The following is a 23,843-nucleotide window of genomic DNA, read 5'->3' as shown; positions in this document are numbered from 1 at the left end:
CCCAAACTGTGCGTCTCTGAGCTTTTTCATCCGAGGATAATGCAGAGTTTACTTCCACGTCACGCATTCATAAACACAGGGTCCTGGAGATATATATTTTTTAAAAAACCAAGAAACAAAAACGTGTCTCCTCTTAAAGACCAAAAAAAAAAACTATCCGGAATATTTATGAACAACCCGAAAGTCTTATAATAGCCTGTGGTAAATCTTTGCACTTCGGCGCTGATCTTGAAAAAAAAATCGGTGTTTAATCGAACAGGTTGAGTTGTTTCCTTACTTATCTGAGTCGACCCGCAGCTGCGTCGGCTCGGTAATCCACGCAGGTGAGTCTTCTTTTGCGGTGGCGCAGAAACACGGACGAGGTTTTCGCTGCTTGAGCGTCTTGAACTGCAGCGATGCGTGCGGCTTTTTCCTCCGAGCGCATCACCGTGAAGCCAGCCACAGTGATGTCACCGCTTCCGCCACGGAGAGTTTCAAAGTAAAAGAGTAGCCGGTGACTGCAGGTGGGGGAAAAAACAACAACAACAACAACAAAGAATGCATTTTAAGGAAAACATTAATGAAATCCAAAATGAATGAATGAAGTACTGTGTTTAAGTAGTACTTTACTTAAAGGTGCACTGTGTAGTTTTGGGGAAGACATTTTAAAGATCTTCACTGACTGATTTTTTTTTTTTTTTTTTTTTACGCCTCTCTTAGTTTTCATAACTGAATGAACAAACTGGCCTTAAAAGACAACACATTTTATAATGTTTTACTTTCTTTATATGTGGCGGACCCTGCCACCTTTCTAGCTTCAAACAGTGTCAGGACAGAGTCATGACAATTTTCCTCTGAGAACAGCTTGTTTGTTCAGTTATTGAAAAAATAAATATTTCTGAGTTTGCATTATTACCTTCATCATTTTTTCTCCAAAACTACACAGTGCCTCTTTAAGTATTTCCATTTCTGCTACTTAATATGTCCAAATATTGTACTTTTTTACCCATTACATCTATTTGATATAGCAACTACACTGAACAAAAATATAAATGCAACACTTTTTTCATGAGCTGAACTCAGAAAACCCGTCAGTATCTGGTGTGACCACCATTTGCCTCACATCTCCTTCGCATAGAGTTGATCAGGTTGTTGACTGATAGGAATAAATAATAAATAATTTCACATTTTACATTACATTTATTAGGGGAAACTTACTCAGAGACCAAGTGTACGGATGGTATTTTATTTTGAAGGTAAAATCAGAGTCTAAATCCATCACCTTTGTAACTTTACAGATTTCAGGAGCCTCGTTGGAGCGCCTGAATCCGGAGTGCACATGCAGAAACCAACACTATACTCTGCCATGCACTGTCTGTGTAAGAGAGTGAAACTGCCACATCCTCCTCTGATCATCCTGTTTCCCTATAATAGCCTGATCTGAGGTCTTTTGTACAGTTTACATCTACATATTCACGTCCTTGTGTGTGCAGTGCTGTTATCACTGCAGTGATATTATTTGTTTTTGCGTCTGACTTGAACAGAAGGATGCTGTGGCTTAGGACAACATGAGGCAGAGAGAGAGAGAGAGAGAGAGAGAGAGAGGCAGGCCTCAGAGCGCTGTTATTTTTAGTGGCAGCGCTTAAGTGCTCATATCTGAACTGAGACACTGGCTATAAATCCTCTCTGTGTGTATCAGCGCTCACACAGGTGATGCTGCTCTGCTGTACTGTACATGAATATTAGAGTGAGTGCATGGCAAATGTGAAATCTGTGAAAAAAGCAGGTTTAATAATTGATCAGTTGGATATTATCAGATTTGAATCCTCTTTGAGAATCTGTTTCCAAGGACAGATTTACAGTCTTAATTGTATTTCACTTCTGAGACACAAATCTTATCCTGCTTCTGAATATATTGCTTTTTTTTTATTTTATTTTATTGGACCCTTAAACTCACATCCATCTCTTCCTCACTCAAATCCATTCCCTCATAAATGCACTCCAGCCTATAATGCTGCTGCCATCTGCTGTCCGTTACTGTCTCTCTTCTTCTGCTGCTCCAAAAATAAATAAATAAATAAATAAAAAGCAATAAACAAGGAAAGACATGCATGACCACTGAGGAAATTGGTTCAGCAGTTTATTTGGAGTTTTATTAGAACGTGTTTACAGTCCGGCCATATAATCCCCCCTTAGGAAATGAAAGTCTAAAAAAAGAGCATTAGCAAACGTTATAAAATAAGTCTTACATATAGGCTACCAAGCTACTCTGCTGTATGGGGGTACAGGATGTCGGTTTGGTCGCCGTGCTGCCATTTCTGGTGGCTGCACAGCAATGCAAAACAAATGGGCAGGGCACACCAAGCAGTTCATTTTCAAAAACAGGTACGAATGAAGGGACGACTTCATCTACACAGCATCGATCTTTAGATGATGATGACGATGGGCTGGTAACAAACAGCTGTAACAGTCTGCGTCTTCTGATGTTGCCGTAAAGAATCAACATAACAGTGCTTTGACATTTATGAATCCCACTCTTGTGTTGTGAAAATGGCGTGAAGTCACTTTGTAAGCTCCTCTTTCTTCCTAATGGCTTATCTAGAGCGAAGAGAAAAACCTGAGTATTTCAAAAAAGGTCATTTCATAGAAAAATAACATCTCACAGTATCCATTCAGAGAGCAAAAAACAAAAAAGGATGTGCTATTTTGCCATCTTAGACGCGACACAGCTCAGATTCTGCGGAGGCTTGGATGTGATTATTATTATTTTTATTCTGGATTAACAATAAGGGCCTTTTTTTTTATTTTTGGCATGACTGAAAATTACTAAACGGCCCTCCCCCCCCTCTCTGTCGTATGTATCAGAGACCTCAGAGCAAAAGGGTTTTCACAGTAAGAAAAATCAGTGGTTAGGATAAATTGGTTGATGTTACCAAGGCAACTGTACGTGGCACGATGGGCACAGCACTCTCTAGAATCTAGATAGTGTTTTTTTTCTTTGTGCTGACCCCACATACACGATATTATAACAGTACGTAGAAATATGCACGCTGGATGCATACTTTTGGCATCTTTTGCTGACTTCTTGAAGTAGGGTGCAACACAGTAGAGGATCCTTATCCACACTCAAGCAGCATATTACGAAACATTCATTTATGAATAGGGCAGGTACAATATAGTTCTGTGTTTACATTTTATATACCACTTCTCATCACACGATAATAAATAATTTGAAACGGGTAGCTGTTGTATGTAATATATAGATATACTGCATATGTTTATATATATATAGATATATATATCTTCATATAGACTTTATCATGAGGCATTACAATACAGTCATACAAATCAGGGCTTTGCTCCAGTTAGTATAATATTTACAATAGGTTCTGTCATTTATTTCTCTACAAATATTTACAGAATATAGATTTCACACCTGCTGTCAAAGGGGATTTGCATTATCACAATCAAATATTCAGTTTATACGGGACAACATTACAAGTCGAGGCGAGTGTCCACATAAGACAAGAGAGGATATTGTACAAACATGTTACACCGTTCGCTCTCGGTCCACATCGGCACGCGGCAGCGGAAATGGATTGGCTGATCGTCTTGTACAATTGCATTATTATTGCTCGGTATCTTCATGAGGTATAAGTGAATGTCTGTGTAGTCTTTTGTACAGTAGAGGAGGACACTCCGCTAAGGTGCAGAGATGCAGAAAGACGTGAGTGAGACACAGGGAGGAAGAAGGATCAACAAGGTGTCTGAAATACCTCGTTGTCCTGGAAACAAACGCTGCAAACATAAGGAGAGGAGTTAAATATAGCGAGGGGCAGCGGTGCCTCGGAGGAAAAAACACAACGCTGTTTCACACAACTTTACCAATTTTTACATGTTCAAATGTGATATCGACACTTAACATCAGCCAGAGGTCAGCTGTAAAAAGGCACAAAGAATATGACTTCAGACTACTGTAGATATCAAAGTGACAAAGAGAAAATGTTGGTAGTGTGGGTAGCTGCAGAAAACAAGTCGAGGTCTAACAGTGTGAGACTGACCGAATCTGTTATCATTCAGCTGCTACTTCCCGTCAACGGTCAAGAGACGCCGCTTCTTCCTCCTCCCCGCTCTGTCCGGCTCCCAGGGCGCCTGCTCCCCTGTACCTGAGCCACCCTCTGCTGGCTGGGTGTGAGCCAGGGGCCCGGCAGCACCTTGGCCCTGCGCCCGCCTGCTTCTGCGGGGGCCAGAGAGAGGCCTGAGATGCTGGCAGCAGACACGCTGCCGTCAGATTGGCTGCCTCCAGACTCTGACTCATTGTCCCCCAGCTGCTCTACGGACAGCGTGGAGGTGAGGAAGGAGAAGGGCTTTCTCTGTGACACCGGATCTATCACAGCGACGCTTGGTAAAGGCCTCTCGCTCCGTGCATCGTCATCTCTCTGATCCTGGTTCAGCTCTGTCTCACTATTTTCACTCCTGTCATCATCCCATTGCCTTTCCTGCTCCTTCTCTGTCCTCAGCTCCCTGTACTCTGCTGTCACGTCCCAGTTTTCATCGTTCTCCGCCTCCCAGAGTTGTTTGGGTCTGGGAAGCTTTTGGTTAGGACTTGGAATGGGTAGGAAAACCTCATCATCACTCTCCTCTCTCCCTAAATTGACCACCTCCCCCACCTCCTCCACCTCCTCTACCTCCTCCTCCTGTCTTTCTTCCACTATTTCCTCAACAGCAGGTTCCTCTCGCTCTTCCTCTTGCTCTAAAGTGACTCTCTCCTCCACCTCCTCCATCCTTTCTTCCACCCTTTCCTCGACAGCAGGTTCCTCTCGCTCTTCCTCTTGACCCTTTGCCCTCCTCACCCTCTCCTCACTTCTACTTTTCCTCCCTCTGCTTTTGCTCCTTCCTCTCCTCCTCTCCCTTCTCGTTCCCCTCTCTGTCTCACTATCATCGTAGTTCCTGAGGGCATCTCTGGGTAAACTCTGAGTCTCCCGTTTTCTCCTCCTCCTCCTCTTCCTGTCCCTGTCTTCCCGAGACCCCTCTCCCGGCTCAGAGATGGGGCTTTGTAAACCGGAGCGCCCTCCTCCCTCTGAGCCCGGCCTTCTTCTTCTTCTTCTTCCCGTCTCTTTCTCTGTCTCGCGTCCATTTGAAGACCTGCTTCTCCTCTTCTGCTTGGAGCTGTGCCCCTTCCGCCCGGTAGAGTCTACTGCAGCCAAACCCTGCTCCTTGGGGTGACGCAGGAGGGAGGGGGGTGCGTTCCTGCGCTCACGGCCTGGACACATTAAACGGCGAGGGTGGAGGGGGGGTGAAAGGAGAAGGAGAAAAATGAGTGAACGGGCAAGTTAAATGGAGTAAGAACAAAATATTTGCAGAGAGCATTATGTAATCTGTTATTTAAGAGCTCTCAAATCCAGAAAGTTGCAGAGAAAGTTGTTTTGTTTTTGTTGAGGTGCATTAGCTTACGTAACAACAGCTGCTTTTCTATTTGAGTGCAACATCCGGATTAACCTCGATTAGAAATAATATTTAAATAATTCTGTGTGCTGACAAATTTCTGACGCTGGCAAAGTCTGTTCAGAGGAAGGACTGAGGGGAACTAAATTAATCTACTATTGTAAATTTCGACATCATTACTTAAAGGTGCAATATGTAAGAATTGACCACCAGCATTTTACTTAAGTAACCTCTAACTGCTGCTAACTGTTGCTGTCATTAGCTAGTAAGCTCAGTTAGCCGTGCAGTTAACAGTCCTGTACAGGCCTGCAGAAATGCGTCCTAAAACCTGAAATAAATTGGCAAATCACTAATGGGTTTTTTTAATTGGTTAATCGGTTGATTGGCTGAAATAAGATCTTTGGTTGACACAAGCTTAAAGCTGCACTATCTAGTTTTCGGGAAGACATTTTAATCAGAAGAGAAAAATCTTCACTGGCTGATTTCTTTATGCCTAAACAATCTAAATAAACAAACTCTCTTTGTTTTCATGATTGAATAAACTGAATAAACAAACTGACCTTACAGGACAGTTTGTGTTATTACCTCATTGATACTGTACATTGTAAATATTGTATATGTTGTAAATACAGGGCAGGCGTGAAGCAGGAAATGAGTGTGTGGGAGGTCGGCATCAGAGTTGGTGATTGTTGGAACAGAGCAAAGACTTTCATGAGTTTTGTCTTGTTTCTGTTAAGTTTGAATGAAGTGTTTTTTATGATGAGTAAGCGAGACAACTGAGCATGTGTCAGTTAGATTATGTATGTTTGTATTTTTCTGTTTAATAAGGAAAATTGGTGTAAGAATTGGTCCTTTCTCGACCCTTTATGAGGTTATTTTGTTTATAAAAAAAGCTAAAAGAGTTTGTGGAATATCGTGAACTTGCTGCCATACTCATCCAATCACACTAGCCCCTTCCTGAGGTACAAAGTGGTATTAGGAGACAGAACTGGCAGGGGCTAGCTGGTTAGCATGCTAACTTCAGTAGAAACCACTGCAGCACAATAGGCCGACAAAGACTTCTTTAAAATAATGTCAAAACTGTTATTTCTTCACATACTAGTGATAACTTTGGTTAATGTTTGAATGTTTTTAACTAAAATTCTTACAAATTGCATCTGTAAAGGTGCAGCATGTAAGAATTGGACACCTGTCTGATTCATACTCAAAACTACTAACTGCTGCTAACTGTAGCTGCCAATAGCCAGTTAGCTCAGTTAGCTGTGCAGCTAGCAGTCCGGACTAAGAGCTCAGGGACCAGGGGGTAGCACAGGAGGTTTGGACCTGAATGGGTCTTACACATTGCACCTTTAAGATGATAAAATCTTATCATGAGGAGGTCCAACACACAGGCTGTTCTGGTATCTTTCATCTAAGTCAAGTAAAGACAGGAGTGGTGACTGAGTAGAAGAATGTAGAGAGACAGAAAATGGGAGAACTAACAGGAACCATTACCAACCGCGTATTCTCTGTCCGTCCAATGACATAGAAGCAAGGCTCGCCTAGCTTGGAGTTGGTCATACATAGAGACAAACTGGAGAGCTCCACTGAGAGAAAGAGAAGGAAAAAAGACAAGAAGACAAGGGAGGAGTGGAGCAGGAAGGAGAGAAATGTTTGGAAACAAGGAAAAACAAGAGCGAAAGAGCGGTGTAAGAGAAGCAAAAGAGATCAAATGAACCACAGATGAGTGTGGGTTAAAAGGTGGGAAACACCACGAAAGAATAAAAAGGTAGAAAGTATTTTAGTTAGAATCAATCCCACAGAAAAAGACAGATCATCACACACCCAAGACAAAAGCACGTCATGCACAAGAAGGTTCCCCGCTCTAATATATCACAATCTCCCTTGTAAACACGTGGCGGCTGCCTCCTGAAATGATCCTAAATCCTCCGACTGTGTCTCACCATAGTCGGGCACGTAACCGTTTCCTCTCTTGAGCACCAGGTGGATACGGTGGCCTCCTCTGCGGATCTGCTCGACGGCCTGGCTGTGGGTCATCCCTGCTGTGCTGTCTCCATTTATCTCGACAAGCTGATCGCTGACCTGCAGCCACAACACACAAAAACACTTCTTTAAATATTGTATTTATTATCTCATTAAAATGACAGTGAATCCTGTAATGTGAACATGTAATAGTAACTAATAGAGGTCTTTTTGAGGAGCAGACATTTTGACTGAACACTCAGCATCCCAGTAACTCACAACAGTGTGACAGAGAAACGCACACAGCAATTGGACACACCTGCATTTTTTGGCTCCGTGAGGCCGGTCCCCCCTCCATCAGTCCCAGGACGTAGAGGCCCATGTTGTACTCGCTGCCTCCTCGGAGGCTGAAGCCGAAGCCTGAGGGGCCGCGATCCAGGTCCACACTGTAATACCTGGAGTCACGCTGGGAGACGAAGGAGTGAGTAAGAAGGAGGACTGATGAGCATCACCGCAGGAAATATTATACGTCGATAGTTATGCTGCTGCGCTCACCTTTGGACGCGACCTTTGACCCTTTCTGCTTCTGTGACCAGGTTCATACTCAGTGGGTTCTGAAAGGCTCGAAGAATCTGAAAAAGACGATTACTGAAGTTAGATTCAAAATTAAAAAACATATTATTAACACATTATGTAAACTTCTTGACACTGACATCCTCAGCTCAGTTTAGGATGACATTTAGGATTTTTAGTAGGCTACAGAAACACATTTCATAACTGCACTAACAGGAAAAACTCTAGTATCAGTTACAGAACCATTTCTTAAGTTAGGAATCCCAATTTCGGATGGCATAGACCAAAATAACTGCCAGTAACTGTGTTAGATCTTTATGGCAATGACAATGAAGACAGGGAACATAGAAAACTATTATTTAAGTTAGCCTTGATAACATTGATGTTAGCCTGTTGGAGAAGCTAACACAGGTGTTAGCCTGTTCCCTTAAAATTTTCCAGACCATGTAGCCTATTAATTGGTACAGTAGGTCCTCTCCTCCAACACAATTAATGCATCTGACTTATTCAAAGCTAATATTTAAAGCACATCTTTTATTGTCACTTGCAGCAAGCTAGCTCGCCAGTGACAAGTGAAGTGAGACAGCCGTCGTCATGGATACAGGCATCATCCTCATGGAGCCTACATTCTCAACACAGTTACAGGCCTGACCAGACGAGTGCAGACTGAAGAATCGATTTTACAGTTTTTGTCAGCATTTCTTAAGTTGAGATAATATAAGACATGGCAAAGTTTCCTGCAGTGAAGCCCCATATGTGTCCAGAATGCTTATGTCTGTGCTTACAGGTGCTGGGACGGGGGACGATGGTGAGGCGCAGAGTATTTCCAGCTCGACGAAGGATCTGAGCAAGCTCCCGATGAGGCAGCGTCACCACGGAGCGTCCCTCCACCGCCTCTAAACGATCTCCAGGCCGGATCTGACCGCTCTTGGCCGCCGGGCTGCCTCGACGGACCGTCACGAACCGGTGAGGGAGAAGTGAAGCAGCTGAGGAGAAAACAGTTACAACTTACTTTAATTACTTGTTGCTCGGTCACTTGTTGAGTCATTTAGTGAAGTTGCAGTTGGAACACGAAACGCCATCAAGCCCCCAAAACTTTCCTTTTAACAGAAGGCAGTGAGTAATGAATGGGGTCAGATGGAGACTCATTTAAAAGCTGGGAGATTTATTTCACTGGTGTCTTTGCCAGGATTCCTAAAACAAGCTGCAATTAAGCTTTGGATCATTTTTGGCAGGGTTTACCTTATAAATTACTTCCCACGGAAGCCTTTTCTTTACACCTCCCTCACTGTCTCCTTGAAACACTCTCTTCTTCTCCTCCATCTTCACATCTATCAACCTCTCTCTCCATCCTCCGACACACCGGGAAATGTTTTTTCGCTGTTCAGTGATTTGTCTCCCTCCTCAAGAACAAACTGTCATGGAACACTAACTTTCAAGCAATATTTTTCCTGTCCTGAATCTGTCAAAACTGCTTCGGATATTTACACTTCGGTTTGTACAGCGTCAGTGCTTCTCACACTCGGCTCCGTCTAAGATCCACAAACTTGCGGTCTGTCCGCATTAGTATGCCGCTAGAATACGTAACGCGCACAGACGCAGCAATATTTTAGATCTTTCTGCTGGTGCCACTGAATTTCTACTCCCCCTCGCTGTGTGGGAAAGCGCTGTCCATCTCCTCCCAGGGCCTTACACTGCACATAATCACTCCTGGAAAGTTAATACAGAGGAGAGTGCAGCTGAGGTCGCAGATGAAGTGAAGGGAGGACAATGTGCTTTATGTATCAAGAGCTCAATTTGTCTTATCTTCTGTACAAGGAGATCTCTCACAATTAAGCTTAACTCTGGTCACTGTCTGATGTCGATGGGAAAAGTATTGAGCCTGAAAATAAATTTGCCTCCATTAATCTCCTGCACAAAACTAAAAAAAGCTTCTTACAGTTTTTAGCTGGACAGTTTGTCTCTGTCATCTTCTGTTCCTCGTTTTGTGTCTTTGTAAACTCCCTATTACTCTCTCAATCTGACCCCTCTTTCAGGGTATGCTGTGCTTTGGTGACAGCTGGCCCCTCTAGAGTCTTGCCAGTGGCCTTATGTAACCCATCAGGCAGAATAAACATTTTGAGCTGAGGTACACAGTCAGTCTATATCAGCCCCGGGATAAAAAATAGCATCTTTAAATTGCCAAGACATGATCATTAACAGCTATCAGGGACTAATAATATAGAGATGAAGTGTGTGTCGCGCTGGAATGATAAATCCCATTAAAAGGTACAGCCTATAATTCACAGTGCAGAGACACACACATCTCCAATCTGGGCCTAATCTGGGTGACCCAGGCAGAAACGGCAATCAGGTCAAATCAAAGCCAAGGCAGCTTTGCAAATAGTCTTCTTATCATGCATAATACATCGCTCCGACATCAACAGTCGCCAAAACACATGCATACACATGCAAACGACCGCGCTCACACGCGCAGGGCACCATCATGTACACCACACACACTCACACACATGCACAGTGATTCACACGCAGAGGGATTGGGACAGATGTACTCAGCCACACACACACACACACACACACACACACACACACACACTCTTAAAACCACACACAGATGCATCCAAATGGACTGCTTTATATTAGTGCCTTTTCCTCTGGCTCTCCATGTTCTCCTGTCCAGAGTAATCCCACTGCGGTATGCCCAGCAGCCAGCCGAGCTCTGACGCGCTGCACTGATCACCGCTCAGGAGTGGTAGCGAGCCCCCCCCCCGCCTCGCCCCGCCATCGTAAAATCCCCCTCTGCAGCCCAGATGCATCAGCCGGGTGCACACATCACCACGGCAGCCTGCATCCACAGATGCTTAATGCATGTTGAACACCAGAGAGAGTACTGTTGCATGAATATACAGCAGTGTCTGTGTGCAGGTTAGTTAATTCTAATCTATTGCTTAACTTCATTCATTTTATGCACGTGTGGCTCATGAATGGCTCTAATACACAGACTGTTATCACATCACCACACCGTGATATGTGCTGCTTTAAGCTTGGCTTGGTTTAAAATATATCTTATTCTTTTCCAGCTGCTGTTGACACCGCAGTCTCGTCCAGCACGACCCTTAAAACACATCAATCAAAGGATCAGTCAGATCTGACATCCAGAACATGTGAGCCTGTGGATCCAACTTTCACACTGTCATAGTCAAACACATCTGGCCGAGCAAACTTTAGTGTGCAACACAGAAAATCCTACCCTGCAGCTCATGCACACAGCTAAACAGGAAAACACTGCACCAAACCAGCACCCTCCAGTATTTTTATGGAAATATGAAGCGAGAAGTGGAGCGAATAATTACGTTTGGACTCCTTCACACTTCTCAAAGCAGACTGTAGTCTCTCCAGCATGGCTCTCTGATTAGCATGCGCAGAAAAAAAACAAAACAGAAACAAAAAAAAAAACAAAAAAATCCTAAATTCCCGTGTCAGGCAGCTCGGAGGTGCTGAGATTCACGGTCAACAGGAGCTGAAACACAGGTTTGCTGTCCCCCCTCTGTTGCTCCGCTGCGAGGGAAATGTTCAGTGTAGCATTTCTCTTAAGCATTCAGAGAGCGATGGAGAGAGCAGGAGGTAGGTGGGAGGCGAGGGGAGGGGAGGGAGAGATGGAGATAGAGGGAGAGAGAGAGGGAGAGTTTTAATCTTTTGAATAACCAGACTGGACGCTTTTACTGCAGAGTACAGGGGTGTGAGAGGAGAGAGAGAGAGAGAGAGAGAGAGTGGGCGGGTGCTTGTGAGGGACAGAGAGCTGGAGAGGGGGAAGAGGAAATGATGAGAGGATGAGAACAAGATATGGAGAGACAGAGTGGGACAGCTTGGGTGAGTTAAAATGAAGGGGAGAGCGAGGACACAGTGGAGATTGGAGAGACTGCAGAGACAGGTGCACCTACAACCTTAATCTCACCATGAAAACATAAATGCTTGTTCGCAGTGTCCATAAAGCAAATTGAACTGCATCAAACTGGAACAGAGGGCAGCCAATGCAAGACAAAGGAAGGGGAGAGTGGGTGATACATCATAGGGGATGCTGCGGCTTAAACTGCTGTTCATAAGCACTACGCTAAAAGCTAATAAGGGCGGGATGTGTTCCCTTCACAGACAGGACATAAACAAGCGTCAGTGTCCTGACGAGTCAGAGTGAGAATCTGGTGATACTTTAAGCCAAAAAAGGTCATTTCTGCAGGACACACAAGAGCTGATGAATTGAATTTAAAAAAATGCAGGGCTACAGATAAAACCTGTAAATAGTGTGACATTCAAGGAAATACACTTAATCGCTTAGCTGAGAGTTAGATGAGAAGATCAATACCACTCTCGTGACTGCATGATGAATATAAAGGCAGCCAGTTAGCTTAGCATAGCATAAGGAAAAACCATGGATGTAAAATGAGAACTGGATAAAGGGTCAGAGGCTGCAGACTTCTGCTGGCTGAGATGGCTAACTTCCGGATTAGCCCCTCGGCTATGGATACAATTATCAAATCATGCGACTCTTTTAGACTTTCAAAATGTTATTGGACGAAATGGATCCAATTCTGATAGTTGAACGCTCAAAAAAAATGTATCAACCACTTTACGGACGCTTCTTTCGCCCACCGTGCATCATGCGATGTGATTACACAGTTTGGTCGCTGTGCAAATTGGCTGCTCGTCCTGGCGGCTTGGGAAAAAACAATGGGAAACAGCTATCCGTGCTTCATACTAAGGTAAGAAAATCCGCCAATCAGGACCTCTTAAACTCACTTATCAACACTTTATATCTTTTGCATTTGATCAGTGTTAAAATGACACAGTGTGGTTTTATGCGGGGCAATGTGACTTTTCTTTTGCTGGAACTTTAGGACGTTACATTGCTTGGCTGAGAAATAGCCCTTAAAATAACCCCTGTTAAACTATAATGTGTGGTTTTCACACATCAGTTTTTCATGAATTAAACAAAAAAAAAAGCTAGAAAGTGCTAATTAGTGAGCTTTAGAGGTGCTGGTAGAGGGATTTGTTACCTTTGTATAGAGCCAGGAAAGCTGTTTCCCACAGTCCCCACCATTAGCTCAGTTAATCTGATGCTGGCTCTAGCTTCATGTTTTCGAGTACAGACATGAGAGTGGTATCGATCTTCTCATCTGACTCCTGGCAAAACAGTGAATAATTATATTTCCCAAAATGTCTAACTATTCCTTCTAATAAGCCACTAAATCGGGCGTCACGTGTGAGATTCTGAATATTGATCCTGATGACAGCCTCTCCATCATGAGCCGAGACAGTGAGGTGCAGAAATATAAGCCTACGGGACGAGTATGGGTGTGTTTGTGTGTAAAAAATTAAACGTGGGGCTTTGCAAGATCGTTTAAAAACAGGAAAAGTGATGAATGTGTCAAGAGTGTGGGTGTAACCAAAACAACAACAAAAAACAATATTAGCGTAATATTATTTTTTGTTGTTGTTTTGGTTATTTATAGGGCCTATTGAGATACAACCCCTTTTCCAAAAAAGGTGGGACGCTGTGTAAAACTAATTGTGATAATTTGCTTATTCTTTACCGAGGCACTGTCGATGTGCCCTCGAGCAAGGCAGTGAACCTTCAACTGCTTGAAGCCCCGTCACTCTGACATTTCTCCAGTGAAGCCTAATGAAGAACAATGAGCAGTTCTAAGTTTTCCAAGACGGATTAACTTGTTCGTTGTGGCCAAACAAACGTACGTTGGCATTGAGCTTTTGATAAATATGGACAGAAAATATACATTTTGTAATTGTGCTGGCTGACCAACAGTGTACTCTATGCACAGTGACAATAATAGAGTCAATAGTTGGGGAAAAAATTACCTTACAAGAAAAGGGTTGATGATGCATCATGACTCATCCAATGGCACGTGGCCACGGTGACCACTTTTTAATCTGTAATTATCTAATGGTACGTCTGTCCACAAGGGCATCCAACTGAAATCTGTTTCCCTGGGCAGGTAACCAAGTGGTTTTACTGGGCCAGAAAAGTTCAACTAATGCTGCATAATGCCTGTCCAGTTCTACTTCAGATAATTGGATGAAAAAATACATTTTAAACGCCACAACATGTGCTATATTTATATCATTTAACCTATTCTTGTAAGTCCTCTCCATATGGTGTTTTTTTATATGACGGAAGACATATCATGGGTAAAATAAGCAGTCTACACAAAAAGGCTGAGCATATCTGAGATGAAGGAAGGGATTTAGTGCACCTCAGCAGCTTCACGTGGAGCTGGAAGTCTGTCCGGTGCTCTCAGTGACAGGAAAAAAACGGCAGTCCAAGGTAGACTGGAGCACACGGATACGTGCTCCAGTCTGAGTTGAGTTTTTTTGCTGAGCACATCTGCTTTGGAGCTGCAGTGTAGCAATGACAGTGTCAAAAAAATATGTCAAAGTGTCCTTGGGCAAGATACTGAACCCCAGTTAGCTCCCGGTGACTCTTCCATCGGTGTGGATGGATGAATGCTGATGTGTTGTAAAGCACTTTGAGTGGTTGCTAAGACTAGAAAAAGCACTTAAATACAGTCTGTTTACCATTAACCGTGTCATTAGCATAATGCTGCTGGGAAACGAGCGCTGTCTGAGGAGAAGTCAGGCACGCAAGGTGTGTCGGTAGTTTTGCGTTTAAGCTTCCCGACTTTCAAAAATGACAGAGACGTGCAAAATTAAAAGGAAAGATGGTGAGCGTTCATGCGTTACAAAAGGATCTGAAAACCCGTGAGAAATGGGCGCTGTTTAGGAAAAATCTTGATGTCCTGGTAAACTTCCAAAGAAAACTTGCATCTGCAGTACACATTTTCCAGAGTGCTGTTTTACCCCAAAACAGAGTATCTGCTGATTGTGAACTGTTTGGGAATCAATATTATAATATATATTTGTATCCGACGGTGATCCCACAGTAATGTTTTACAGCAGACCTATTCAACTGGCGACTCGAGGGCCAAATAGCGACCTCATTCTGGCCCTTATTTTGTTAGAAGGCTATTTAGCCCATTCATCAGTTCTGGCCCATAGGAATGTAAAAGTCTGGCCCCTTGGCATTTCCCTTTTTTTTTTGTTTTAATGTGGCCCTTCTATAAAAGTAGTTGATAGGTCTGTTTTACAGTATGGCGTGTCATTATGTACTTCTCTCTCACCTTTTCCATTCTCTACATCCTGAGAGGCAATGACGAACCCAAAGCCCTCTCCTGGCTTTCTCCTCAGCTCCACATCGAACCCCCGAAGCGGCCGAGTGCGTTCACCGCCCTGCCTCTCCAGACCCGAATCAGGCACTGTGACGCCGCCCGCCTCGTCCTCCAGGCCCGTGTTGATCCAGTCTTTGGGTTCCATGGTCAGGGTCACTGGAATCGACTCCAAGAAACTGGTGCTCTGGATCAGAGAGGAGCGCGTGGGGGCCGGGGAGGGAGGCGTGCTGATGGAGGTCCGGGGCACGGGCAGCGCCTCTGGGAGCAGAGAGGTGTTGTCTGATTCAACAGGTGGAGGAGGGGGGCGGAGGAGAGGCGGAGGGAGTCTCCGAATAGAGCCGGGGGAGACGGTTGAATGATAGACGCCTGGTGATGAGAGAGGAAAATGACTGTGAGATGAATTTAGCCACAGCGATTACTTGATTGTCAGTTACTAAAATCACACACTCTACAACAAATGTGAGTCATTTACCTCCTCTGTAAACCAACAGGACGACTTCTCCTTGTTTGGTGTGTTCCTGGAGAACTGACTGTACCTGTCGACAAACACATCGTTAAATTGTGACTCATTTGACACCTTTTCAAAGTGGTGTTCATCCTTCATTCTCTTACATACTTAGAGAGCGATAGCCAAAGGATGGAAAAATATGAACAAACCAAGTATTAATGAAAATATTAAGCATCTATCATCATGTATTGCTATTGAAAAACTAACAGACATTACAAAAGGACAGCTGGGAGAGTTTGCTGGGAGCGGTGGCGCAATTTGAATAAGACTGTAAGCTAAAGTAGTCCATTACTGTACACTGTAATTACTGCAAAAACGTATATTTACCTCTGTTTTAATGACTATGTTTGTATTTATTTGCCTATTTAATTGAATCATTTAATGGTAGACTGCATTTGCTGCCATATGTAATGTTATAATTGAAAACCTCGATAAAGTCAGAGTAAAAAGAGAGATTAAACCTGTTTTAACACACTGAAAATCTGGACTCAAGTACAAGTAGTAATTACATTAATTTGAGTAGTTGTAATTAGGTACTTCCACCCCTGAAGTAACTGTGAATCAACTATGAACTGCTGTTAGTTCACATTACTTCCCCTGACTTCCCTCCCATTACCTGTGCAAAGCTAAGACTCTGGACATCTGCTCCGTTGATTTTGACAACAGCATCCCCTGGCTGCAGGGAGTTGCACTGCTTCCTGTCCCAGACTCTCTTCACTATAGTCATCCTGCCTCCCGGACCTCCAGCCATCACGCTGAAGCCAAGTCCTCGGTCTCCTTCACTCTGGGCCAATGCCACTGGCACCAGCTCCCCTCCGCTGAAGCTGCCAACTCCACTCCCCATGCTCATCGCCCCAGGGGAGGACACACTGCTGGGACTCGCAGTTGGGCTGGTGTTACCATGGAAGCCATTGAAGCCACGGTGGTGGGGGCTGTCAGGGGTGGGAGGTCTGAGGTGAGAGGTCTGAGGTCTGAGGAGGCGGGAGTGAGCGCTGCGGGGGCCGCCGGGGGAGGACATGGGCCTCCTCGGCGACTGAGGCAGGGGCAGCCGGGAGCCCGACAGGTCGCAGGTGGACAGGTCGCTCTCAGATGACTTGGACGTGCCGTAACGAAAAGGATGAGGGGGTGTTGAGAGGGAGTTATTGTTGTGATTACGGATCATCGATGCCCTGATGAAAAAGAATGGAAGGAGTCAGTAATAATTCCAGTAAATATTTGCTTTGACACATTCTGATACAGCATGATTCCCTAGAGCCCTAATTAATGTCTTAAACGTCTAAAATTACTGATTCTAATAAATATTTGCTAGTTAATTGACTTAGAGACAGATGTTACCTGTGTGAACCAATAGCAGACACAACCTCACTGTCACTCTGGCTGGCAAGCGTTGGGTCGAACGACTGCAGCCTGGCTAAACTCCTCAGGGAACGAGGAGGACGCACAGGAGGGGAGGAGGAGGAGGCAGGGTTGCTCATACTGGAGCGTCTGTATGAGGGCGGCGGTCTGGTGGCGAAAGACGTGGCATTTCCGTTAGAGTCTAGAGTCACAGCTGTTTCCATGTAGCTCCGGTCACTGTAGACCCCGTTAAAGTTAAACTGCTGGGACTGGGGAGTGGGCGTTGGGAGGCGAGGTAGTTGGTGAAGAGGCTGAGGTTGGGTGGTGGTGGGTGCTAGGAAGGGGTCCCCGCTGTCCTGTATCCTTGGCGGGGGCTTCTTGGGACAACCGTCGTGGTTGTAGAGCATGGGATACCCTCTTCTGACCTCTACGTCAACACTGTGGCCCACAGGCACCGACTTGAGCATCTCTACCACCTCCTTGTGAGACACTCCCAACACACAAACGTCATTGATGTACACCAAGATGTCCGCTAATAAAGCACAAAAGAAAGCACATTGACAGAGATATAATTAATACAACACTCACCTTTTATACCTATAGGGTCACTTTTGACATCTTTTTTTTTATGTATTAGTGCTTCAACTTGACCATTTTCATGCGCTTGAGTGTGCAGATGAGTGTAGTTTGCAAATGAAAACACTGTCCGTGTGTTTTGTGTGGTTGTTGACTAATCCAACCAACTAATCCCTCTAAACCAGCCTATTAACAGATATGAACTAGATCAGTCCCTGCAGAGACAGCCTGTGCTTCGGCCTCCTAAAGTGGTAATATCTGCCTGTATGGGTATTTGTGTGTGTGTGTGGAAGTGGGTGCATACCGCTGCATATGCGTGGGTTAAGATAGCTTGATTATGGCGTGCTAGCCCTGAGGATTAAGGACTGATTGTGATATACACTTGCTGTTGGAGATCAAAATTCAAGAAGTATAATCCCAAAGAGTGGAGAACTAGAGCGACAGGCTGTTTAAACACACTGCACTGGGATTTTCAATGTAAATATAGCAGCAAATAACAATTTGCTATGTATAGAAAGTGGAGTAATGGCGTCCTGCAGTGAATTAAGTCACACTCCCTCTGTGTGAGTTGTAATCTGAGTTTCTCTGTTATTTGTTTAGCTGCGATTGTGTTTGTGCATATGAGTCCCTGAGAGGCGATCAGCTGAAAGTATTCACATTCAGTGGAAACCATCGAACACAACACGTTCTCATACTTAAACGACTGAATAGTTCGATTTACAGGAAAAAATATTTGGTTATGTTCAGGAAAACATGGTGGTTTGGCTTAAAATAATTATGTTATTTGTCTAATTTCTGTTACAAACGTTCTTCATTTACGTAAAAAGTCGTGACGTAACTTTCCTAAGTTTGTAAGTTTAAATAACCTTTGACTTTTGGAACCAACCTCCTCTGTATAAGGACTTGTCGCTCTTTACACTACTTTGCCTGACTTCCTCCTTTTTTGCCATAAAAATCACTACAGCCACTAGAGGTCGCCGCCGAACAAGAAACATAAATATGGGCTGTAATAAGCTGCTCTCACAGTCGACCTGTAGGCTTACGATCGTTTCTGATGAGGAACGACCTCATTATGTTACACGATTTAGGTCAGAAAAAAATAGCTCCTTACCAAGCTGAATACGTTAAATTAAAAAAAGTGTGGAGACCCAGAATAGTTCACATTTAACTCTGTGAATTAAGGGTTTATTTCTACCAATCCAGAGTTGGTGATTGTTGGAACAGTAGAAAGACTAACAAAGGCGGACTGGGTGAGTTTTATTTTGTGTCCGTCAAGTTGAATGCATGTAAGTGTGACCTGTTTTTGTCAATGGAGTCTGGTGGCTTTAAGGAGAGAAATATAATGGCTGTGTCAACCCCACCATGACATCACCAGCTGGTTTGTGGACTGTCATTTTGAAGCCTTGACTTTGGCGTTGTGGACATCACCATCTTGGTCTTTCAGAGCCAGACGCGCCCAAAAGCATGCCATGTTTTATCATCTATTTTACTCTAAATGGGACCATAATTAACAAAATTGACAACATGCTGATGTTGAGAAATAAATAAATTCTCATAAATTCTTTAGAAAAATGTTTACTGAGGAAATAAATAAAGTGAGAAGACGGGTCATTTTCTCATAAGCTTACATGCAAACAGCGTTCTTTTTGAACAGGTAGAGTCGCTCCCTGCTGGCCATTACAAAGGATGTAGGTTTACTTACTTTTGTTACTCAGTGTCTGAGATGCTGGTGTTCAAGTGCTACATCTAACCACAGTGAATGTTGCATACAGAACCTTTAAAATGCTATATTTTCTGTTCTGCAAGACTTCAGCAACTATAGTTAAAGCTCTTAGTCTGCTATATACCAGTAAGTATTTTGTAATTCTTTGTATGTGAGAATGTGTCCTCTTTATTTGATATTATAGCTAACTTTCTCGTGCGACAATCATCCCCAATTCATTGTATTTTTACCTGTCTTGAGCGCTGTGGGTCCACTCGAAGTCACACTGTAGACCTGGAGGAACTCTCTTGGCCTGCTGCCGCCGACGATATTGAATCCAAACCCTCTGGAGCCCTTGATCAAGTGTGTGTGCACCGGAAAACCCCTGAGCTCATCAGGCTGGTCTGTGAACCCTGGTCAGAGACAAAGGATGAGATGATGATGCTTACGTCCAAGGAAAAGTCGTTAAAGAAAAACATACCACTAGAGTAATATTAGAGAAAGAGAGTAAGAGTGATACGTTTCTTTCCCCGTGTGTTTATATGACTAAATGGATTGAAGTGGCAGGTTTTAAGAGTGAGGGAAAATGGAGAGAGAGAGCCAGAATTCTCCGAACCAATCGCCAGATGGCTTTTTACAAAAAATACTTAGAAATAAATAGACGTGCACACAAACCTAAAGTGTTTGGTGGAAAGATTGCATTAAAAGCAGAATCCATTACAGACTACCTCCTTAAAATCAGCAACATAATCCATTAGATTGACGCAACTCAGTGCTGTAATCTGGATCTTTTTTTATTTACTGTTTACTTCTGTGGAAAATGTACTACAGATTTGATTTTTCTCCTATTTTTACATCCTTTTTTAAGCAGATGTTTTTGTGAAGTGGAGCGGAAATCATTTCAAGTTGCATAAACTCAGATATTTCTCCACCCCTGCGTGTTATGACAGTCTCAGTGTGGATTCAACATGAACCAGATTTTACAGTAATCCTTCCACATGCAGGTAATTGCGGCCATAATGGAGATTACATCACCTTCTGCTGGTGACAGAAGTGTACTGCACTCTACTGAGACAAGCTGCAATCATGGCATTACAGCAGATGGCTTTCTTATAGTTTGCAATCAGCCATGTCAGACAAACATCAAAAACTAGATTATGTCCTTGTCCTTTTAACAGCGAGTCATGTGACCAAATTATAAAATGAAGTTGCCAGTCACATGCCATCCACGTGTCGACCCCGCCAGCCTCAGCAGTGAGTCTGGCCCCTCGCCAGCGGCTCCGAGCTTTAGGCCCTAATCACTTACATGTCTCTGTTCAGCGAAAAGCTCATTCCATCTCATTTGACTCTAACAAGCTGGCTGTCTGTTACTTCCGTTCTTGATTAATATGTAGCTTCATTTAGGGCTGCTCAACAGTTCAACGTGTCACCAGTGTTTCAATAATTACATCCAGAGAGAAAGAGAGAGAGAGAGAGAGAGAGAGAGAGAGAGAGAGAAAGGAAGAAACAAAGAGGCTCACATTCATTTTGGTAGACCGTCTCCCTGCTTGAGGCTCGAGGACTCTGCCAGCTGGTTCTCCTTGGGTTGCGACTTTGAGAGACAAAGGGGGGAAAAGCAAAAGAAAAGCCTTCCTCTTCAGAAACATAATAGCATGTGATATAATATGGCAGCATTGGATTTTCAATACACTCGCAACAGATATGCTTGCCATTGATAATCGTGAAAACTTAGCAGCTCAGAGCATTTTTAAAGGAACAGTATGACATTTCAGGAAACATGCATAATCGCTTTCTCGCAGAGAGTTAGAGGAGAAGATGGTTACCACTCTGGTATCTGTCGATTAAATATGAAGACAGAGTCTGGAGACAGTTAGCTTAGACTCCCTTTACCTCCCTTTTTAAAGTTTATGGGGTGTTCATGTTCTTGTATCAAAGTCTGTTACCCCCTCTAATAGTCAAATAATGTTTCCCTCCCAACACCTTCCTCTTATAAAAAACAGTTTGACACACTGTTTAGGTTAATTGGGCTCAATTAGTATTTCGTATGGATTAAACAAACAAGATACAACCAGTGGGCCGGACCTTTTCAACTGGCAGCCTTAAAAAAACGCATTCGTTTTTTCGTTTGATCATTTCGTTAGCGAGGCCCATTCATGAGTTAAGTTCACTGCTAACCCCGAAAAATACTCTTATTTCTATAAAAATACTCTAATACTCTTGTTTTTTTCCTGTACTTTTGTATAAATTATCTTTCTTTTTCAGTTGTGAAAACTAATAAACAAAGTGCATTGTTTTTGTTGAAACATTTAAACTCTGAGCTCTACAGGTCAGACACAGGGAATGTAAACGTCCAGCCCTTTGACCCTTCACTTTTATTCAGATCCGGCCCTTCTAAAAAAAAAGTAGTTGAATACTTCTACAGTAGGCGATATGAACATTTTTAACAGTGGGGAAGGACCTGTTTCACCAGCTCCTGAGAATATAAGAGAACCAAAACAAAAGTGACAGAAGTGAGATGCAGAGAAAAAACAATTACAGATCTATCTGCTACTTCAGCACCACTGACAGCGCAATGGATTTATCAATAACCAGCCCAGTTAGTCTACTGATTCAGATTACTGATTTCAGATCCATGATCAGGGTCATTGGGTCTAGTTTGCACAATCCTCAGATAAAGGATCAATGAAACAGGCAACCCCTCTAACCATGCACCATCTCTGCTACTCGAGGGTCATTGTGTTAATAAATTGGTCAACTTGCCTACTGGATATAACAGTGTATTGTGTTAATAAATTGGTCAACTTGCCTACTGGATATAACAGTGTTAAACCAGTGAGCTTCAGAGCTGATGGTAGGTTTTACCTTCAGACAGAGCCAGGCTAGCTGTTTCCAGGCTTTATGCTAAGCTATCGATCTCCTGGCTCCAAAAAATATGACAGCTGTATTGATCTTCTCATCAAACTCTCTGCAAGATCAGCTTAATTGTGCTCCTTTAACAGATACTCACTCTATGTAGTGAGACTCTCCTGGGTCACTGAAGGCCAGCTCCCAGTGATCAGGCATCACACCTCTCACCCTGGCACCGCTCCTACCGATGATCCCGTTCTCTACGGCACGACCATCCCCGCTGCTGGATGCCCGGGGCCGACCGGGGGACCGGTGGATGGGATGAACGCTGCTGCTGATACCTGCAGAGCCTCCTGTAATTACAGTATAAACATAGTGTTAAAAATGAAACAGTGGTGTGACATTTAACAGATGCAGGAGGTGAGAAAGTTTATCCTGGATTCTCTAACGACCTGATGCAATGGCAGATCGACTGGAGGCTGTCAGGAGAAAAGACCTTAGGTCAGCATCTCGGCCGGCTTTGTCCTCCCTCTAAGGAGGCAGAGTGTGTGACCATGCATGCCACACGACAAGCAGAAGAAAAATAAGCATATTTTTCTGCCTAGCTGTCCTTGCGGCTGTCCTTCAGCTGTGAGCTCCAGCATGGATCTGAGGGATGTCGGACATAACACGGGCGCCCAGAGTCCCACCCACACAGTATCACTTCAGAAGATGACTCAGCAAAGGTCAGGGTGTTGGACGGCCCTCTCAAACTCCATCCTGCCTGCATTCACCCCCTCCCCCCCAGCCCAGGATACATGCTGCCCTACCTGCCTGTTTGGAGAACGTCTCTAACTATCTGGATCTCTGCCTGCCTGTGATTTTCACCACCCACTCTGCCAGCCTCTCTCTTATCTTGTGCACCATTCTGGCTCCCTGCCTCCACCTTTCCTAACACTCAGCCTCCCTACCTGCCTCTACCACCACCCTATGCCGCTGCCTTGCTCCCTTACCCCTAACCACCTAATCTCGTACTCGCCTTCTGTTCAGCTCCGGTGTTCTAGTTTCTTTGCTGCCATCACTTCTCTAACTCTCCAACAATGCCTTCACCATTTTTTTTTTTTTTTGGTTTTTGCACAGATGACAAGGTGGAAAGTACAATTTTGAGGCACTTGTACTTTACTCGACTACTTCCATTTTTTGCAGTGCTACTTTTTGAACTTCTAAAATACCATGCATTGAGTAGGATAGCACTCAGTAGAGCGCATACCTCCACCAAGGCCCAACAGTCCCCTTTAATTCAAATATGCCCAATCTAATATTAAATAAAATCTAATTAAATCAGCTAAATCTGATTTAAATATGCCTGATTTTTTTCATCTAGATCCATCCATCATTCCCTGAAAAATTAACAAAAATGTAAAAAAAAAAGTCTATTTTGGGCTGAGACCCTTCCTCCGTGCAAGCTTCGTGGAAAGGAGGTAATAATTATTATTAATCGGGCGGCTGTGGCTCAGCAGGTTGTCCACTGATCACAGGGTTGGCAGTTTGATCTCCAGCTCCTCCTGTCTACATGTCAAGGTGTCCTTGGGCAAAACACTGAACCCCAAATTGCTCCTGATGGTCAGGCCGGCACCTTTGCTGGCTGGAATGAAATCCAAATTTGTTTTGGCGTTGGATGAAAGCGCTACATAAATGA

The 23,843-nt window shown here is 43.8% G+C and overlaps 1 protein-coding gene across 1 annotated transcript in view; it reads right to left on the bottom strand.

Moving 5' to 3' along the window:
* Positions 1–5,173: 5,173 nt before the first annotated feature.
* The window catches only part of magixb (MAGI family member, X-linked b), a 42,909-nt gene continuing 24,239 nt past the window's right edge, over positions 5,174–23,843 (bottom strand). Inside the window, exons 6-19 of the mRNA XM_073471020.1 lie at positions 22,326–22,515; positions 20,839–20,909; positions 19,570–19,731; positions 17,041–17,572; positions 16,322–16,874; positions 15,670–15,733; positions 15,139–15,563; positions 11,313–11,367; positions 8,745–8,945; positions 7,942–8,018; positions 7,706–7,852; positions 7,368–7,506; positions 6,907–7,010; positions 5,174–5,242 (exon numbers count right to left, since the gene is read on the bottom strand). Of these exons, the coding sequence (XP_073327121.1) occupies positions 5,174–5,242; positions 6,907–7,010; positions 7,368–7,506; positions 7,706–7,852; positions 7,942–8,018; positions 8,745–8,945; positions 11,313–11,367; positions 15,139–15,563; positions 15,670–15,733; positions 16,322–16,874; positions 17,041–17,572; positions 19,570–19,731; positions 20,839–20,909; positions 22,326–22,515 (2,789 nt within the window). The remainder of the gene's footprint in view (positions 5,243–6,906; positions 7,011–7,367; positions 7,507–7,705; positions 7,853–7,941; positions 8,019–8,744; positions 8,946–11,312; positions 11,368–15,138; positions 15,564–15,669; positions 15,734–16,321; positions 16,875–17,040; positions 17,573–19,569; positions 19,732–20,838; positions 20,910–22,325; positions 22,516–23,843) is intronic.

The sequence above is a fragment of the Pagrus major genome, chromosome 7 (assembly GCF_040436345.1).
Source record: "Pagrus major chromosome 7, Pma_NU_1.0".
NCBI lineage: Eukaryota > Metazoa > Chordata > Actinopteri > Spariformes > Sparidae > Pagrus > Pagrus major.
The sequence above is the reverse complement of the archived record's forward strand: the minus strand, read 5'-3'. Positions and strand labels throughout refer to the sequence as shown.